At 37.6% G+C, this 5,111-nt stretch overlaps 1 protein-coding gene across 1 annotated transcript; it reads left to right on the forward strand.

Annotated features, from left to right (window-relative positions):
• LOC107639379 (putative FBD-associated F-box protein At5g56440) lies at window positions 517-4,049 on the forward strand. The gene is made up of 4 exons (XM_016342852.2): window positions 517-1,494; window positions 2,969-3,112; window positions 3,192-3,490; window positions 3,890-4,049. The coding sequence occupies exons 1-3, from the start codon at window positions 532-534 to the stop codon at window positions 3,471-3,473; spliced, it is 1,389 nt and encodes a 462-aa protein (XP_016198338.1). The 5' UTR covers window positions 517-531; the 3' UTR covers window positions 3,474-3,490; window positions 3,890-4,049.

Consider the following 5,111-nt stretch of genomic DNA (forward strand, 5'->3'; position numbering starts at 1 on the left):
CGAGAAACATGTAATTTTTTTAAAATAAATTTTGAAAATAATAAAAAAAATATTAATATTATCAATAATCCAAACTTTTAGCATGCAATTAGTACATAAAAAAGTTGGTAGAAAAGATTAAAATAGATATGTTTGATCAATTAGTACTCAAAAAGGTTAATGGGATAGTGGGAAGAGAATTTTTCTACCAACTATCTCAATTCTCTTCCCACTATCTCATTAACCTTTTTGAGTACTAATTGATCAAATATATATATTTTAATCTTTTTTACCAACTTTTTTATGTACTAATTGCATATTAAAAGTTTGGATTATTAATAATCTTAATATTTTTTATTATTTTCAAATTTTTTTAAAAAAAAAGGTAGTTATTTTTTAATATTAAGATGGTTGAATGAGAATTGAATAATTGATTGAGTATATAATCTATGGTGAGCTTTCATTTAAAGTTTAAAAAGATGGTTATAATTTATATCAAAGACACGTGTCGTGTGGTATTAAAGCACCTTGCCTCTCTCTCCCTCCTTACAGATGACAATAAACCAAACGCGCTCCCTACATATATACAAGAACCCAGCAAGTAAGGACGTATTGTCCGGCCAAGCAGACACAGTTGTTTCATTTCTCGTCCTTCAAATGGCGGAGCTCTCTGCGGACCCACCACCTAAGCGCCTCCATAATCTTTTCCCTGTGGCTGAAACCGCCGCAAATGCCACAGCCACTGACAGAATCAGTGAGCTCCCCGACGCCCTCCTCATCCAAATCCTCTCCCTCCTTCCAACCAAGCAGTCCGTCGTTACCGGCTCCCTTTCGAAACGCTGGCGCCCGCTCTGGGCCTCTGTCCCTATCCTTGACTTCACCGACGGCATCGCGGGGACCGTCGACCGGCCCGAAAGGAACGAACCAAAATCCCGCGAGACCAGCGGGTTCTCGGAGTTCGTCTACTCCGTGCTCCTGCTGCACGAGGCCCGGCCAATTACCCGGTTCCGCCTGCGGTGCTCCCACTGGAGCTGCTCCCAGCGTGACATAGCCACGTGGCTGAGCCAGGCTGCCCGGCGAGGAGTCGAGCAGCTCGAGCTCAGCCTGTCACTGTCGCGCTACGTGGCTCTCCCGCGGAAGCTCTTCAATTTCGAAACCGTTGTGGAAATGAAGCTCGACGGCGTGTTCTTGAACGCGCTGGCTGGCTTCTCTGTGTCCCTCCCTTCGCTGAAGGTGCTGCACGTTGGGGATAGGGTTTTGTTTGGGTGCCATGATTACGTGGTGAAGCTTCTCGCTGGATGCCCTGTTCTTGAGAAATTGGTGTTGGAATCAACCTACAGTGACGCATGTGGAGGACCCGTGTGTGCTCAGGGGATGTTTGATTTGAATTTGAATCGTTTGGTGAAGGCTAGGATTGGGTTCTCCTGGTATAAGACCTGCACCAAGTCTATGTTCTTGATCTTCAATTCCCTCTCCAATGTTCGATGCCTTTCGATTTTGTCCTCAACAGTTGAGGTGTGATGCTTCTCTATCAGTTTTTGGTTTCTGAACTTGGATTTCTTTAAGTTAAATTAAGTCTGTTCAGGTTAAAACCTTTAACTCTTGTGGTATAGATAGGCTATTTGAACTTTGATTATTTCAGAATGTTGAAGTGCAGTTTTATGTCGTGTGGGGCTTGGGGGTGACTGTTGAAAAATCACCTGAAATGATATGAAGTTAATTGAAGTTATGATTTTCTAGATGAAAATGGCATGATGTTGCATTGAATTCAGTATCTTGTTTTGAATTTATTGCACAATTTACAAAGTTTTGAATAGCAAAATGTGGTTTATGGCTGCCATCCCTGTTAAGGTTATGGCAATGGCAGGCCAGCAATCAAAAGCTGTTACTCTTGCCTATTTGTAACATGGCATTTTATGGAATTTACTCTTTATATTGGGAATGTTGTGGAAGTAAGAAATTAGATAATAGCCAAATGTGGTTACGCGTTTGTTGTGATATAGTTAATGTTAGTTAATGGCTCAATGTGGCCGGGCATGCATTCTGACATATTTGATGCTAGAATGTGGTGTGCGGAGGTCACTCTTGTAAAATGCCATGGAATTATCTTAGATTGCCGAGCTGCTGTGGCACCAAAGAATGACCACAACTTAAAACCCAAATAACTTGCACTGATTGATGAGCTAGAAAATAGGGGAAAAAGAATCACAAAAAAGGGAGGATAGGTGCACAGGTAACTGTCTCATAAATCTTTGAGGGACTACATCTTATCAAGCATGCGAAGCATCTAATGGAAAGGTCTGGGATGATGATGCATGTGATGATACGTGAAAGTGAATTCCAATCCTTAATTAGTTTGCTCCTTTGTGGGCTTTGGAGGATGTAAAATTCCTTTATTAGTGCAGCTCATTTGATGAAGATAGATTTTGGTTAGGTTAAAATCATAAAATTTGGCTTCATAAGTTTGTTTGGACGTTTAGGGTGTAGAGTGACTTAAAGTTCCCTCAGTGCACAGCTCATTTCATGAAGGTTGGTCCTGATGAGGCTAAAACACGAAATTTGGCTCCCTGAACAATCTTTGGGTTGTTGCCTTCCACTGTGGCATCTTCTGTCAATATTAAAGCACATGCCAAGGGTTAATCCCTTCACTGAGCTGCTATAGTTGCCGCTTTGATCAGGTTTAGGAAGTTAAACAAATATTCTATGCTTTATTGAGTTTAACCATCATGTGGTTTCTTGAGAGAGAATTACAACACAAGATTTGGTTATTTGATATAATATAAATTGTTTTTGTGAGAGAAGCAAAGATCTTGACTTATAGTTACAATGAAATTGAAGTAGAAGTTAATGATTTGTCCTGTTAACAAAATTGTAAACTAGTCAATTACCTTCACTAACAATTGGTTTCCATTGTTACTCGTCTGTTTCTTTTGTATTTATTTCTCATTGAAATGTATTATTTCATGATGATATTACTTTCTTCATGCAGTGTCTAAAGGATTCTACTGCAAGTGATATTCCAGTGTTCAACAATTTAGTTCAGTTGGAAATTTCATTTGGAAATTATTCTTGGGATTTGTTAACAAACTTGCTTCAGCATTCCCAAAAGCTTGAAGTTCTTACCATCTACAAGGTTTGCTGAGTTGAACATCAAATTTTATTTCATCTCTTATTCTCTTGAGCTTTACAGATTGCATCTGCTATTATTGCAGGAATCACAAAAACATGCAAATGGGCATGAACCAGCTTGGAACCTTCCATTGGTTGTTCCTGAATGCGTCTTATCGCATCTCAAAGCATTCTGCCTTATGGAGTTTCAAGGATTGGATTGTGAGATGGGCTTTCTCAGGTATGTTATGCAAAATGCAAGAGTATTGGAGACAATGAAAATCAGTATGGCAAGCTCGTTAGATCCACAGACAAAACTCCAAATTCGCAGTACTTTAACTGCGCTTCAACTGAACATTCAAAGCTGTCAAATTACATTCCATTGAACCTGATGTCAGAGAAGGTATGTTCTGTCATAGTTTCATTTTGATGCCCATATAATAAAAAATATTAAAAGTGTTTATTGTGATCTCTAATTTGGTACCTTGAATTTGACCTAAAATTAGTACAAATAGAAGCTTTTTGTACAATTGAGAGAATCTCTGAGTTTTTTAATTCTTCCCTTCCTCAACCTTTATTAACAACTTACAAAAATCCTTTTTCTGGTGTTTAACAATTTCTTTTATTATGTTTATTGTTTAAATTTTCCATTTTATGTATATTGTAGAGCACTTTATATTTGTAGAAGATACATTACCTGTATCTATGTTTGCCTCCGGGTAATTCAGAATGCCTTCATTTTAATGTACTATTTGACCTCGCATGAAAAGAAACTGTCCTAATGAATGCTTTTTCGAAGCAGGAAATGCTAGTAGCAGTTTCTAGTGCAGAAACAGTTATCATGTAGAGATGTCACACAACAAATTCGTGTCAGAAGTTTTAGGGAGTCAATTTTGATCTGGACTGTATTGTTTTTCAGGAGCTTTTGTTTGTAAGAAATATTGTGAAGTCTTTCTTGTGTTGTTGTGAATATATGTAGGATTGCATAGGGCTTAGCCTCTACAAAATTTGATCCTGGGAGGTGAACTCATAAGGTTATCTATTTATTTATGGTATTTATTGTATTTATTATGGTGAATGAAACTGAATCTTCGTCGGTTGGAAAGTATCAGCATTGTTTACATTAATGAATTTTGATATTTTACATGAAATACATGAAATAAGGCACTCAGTGCGATGAGAAAATTCATAAAAGTAGGTCGGTCTTGTGAACTGGTTTGTGGTTCTCAAGCCATGCTTTTAAGAGTATATCGTTTAAAGGATTTATTCTAACGTAAAACTTTCCAAATTGACATATAAAAGGATAAATTCTAGATGACCTTTTTAACAGGAGGACTAGATCTCTGGTCTAGAACTCTTGAATTGCTTTTAATGAGTACGGATAACTATAATGTTTTCAGTCTAGCCAAATAAATACCTATTAAGTTAAAGACATCAAGTTACTGCAATTTGCAGCAAGGTAAGACCGTAAAAGCTAGTTTGCTATTGGAACCCTGGATTTCATACTTTAGCAACAATAACAGCATAATTTGATCCCACAACTTGGGATTCGCCTCAGGTTGGAGTTAGTTATATGGATTAAATGATATCGTTATATTTTGTCAAAAAAACAATGTTTCTATTTAGCTCATTGATGATCAAATCTCTTTTGAGAAGCTTATTTAGATTTTTCTTAAGCATTTTATGGATGCTGTTATTCCAACACCACCGTTAATTTAAGTATTTAACAACCAACTACAACTACTATATGGTATTTTGTAGTTGTCTACAGCATACTACAAAATACAAAGAGTAAAAAGTTCACTGTGTCCTTCGTTTAATTGAAAAAAGGCGCAGTTTTGAAAGAAAGTCCATTGAATCCCATTTTTTTCATGTTTCTCTTTTGTGTTGCCACTCTCCCATAATGTATTCCTGCCATCCCACTGAATTCTGTCACTCCACCAGTCCCTCGAATCCATAGACAATTCAGGGAGTACAGTGAGTAGAGAGTAGCCCGACAATAAGACTGACGTGACAAAGGAATG

This window comes from Arachis ipaensis, chromosome B04 (genome assembly GCF_000816755.2).
Source record: "Arachis ipaensis cultivar K30076 chromosome B04, Araip1.1, whole genome shotgun sequence".
Classification (NCBI taxonomy): Eukaryota; Viridiplantae; Streptophyta; class Magnoliopsida; order Fabales; family Fabaceae; genus Arachis; species Arachis ipaensis.

Excerpts from the sequence above, each read along its gene's own strand:
- LOC107639379 (XM_016342852.2), top strand. The coding sequence starts at position 532 with ATGACAATAAACCAAACGCGCTCCCTACATATATACAAGAACCCAGCA. Across the intron at positions 1,495-2,968 it reads TTTTGTCCTCAACAGTTGAG|TGTCTAAAGGATTCTACTGC; the intron begins GTGTGATGCTTC and ends TTCTTCATGCAG. Across the intron at positions 3,113-3,191 it reads AAGTTCTTACCATCTACAAG|GAATCACAAAAACATGCAAA; the intron begins GTTTGCTGAGTT and ends CTATTATTGCAG.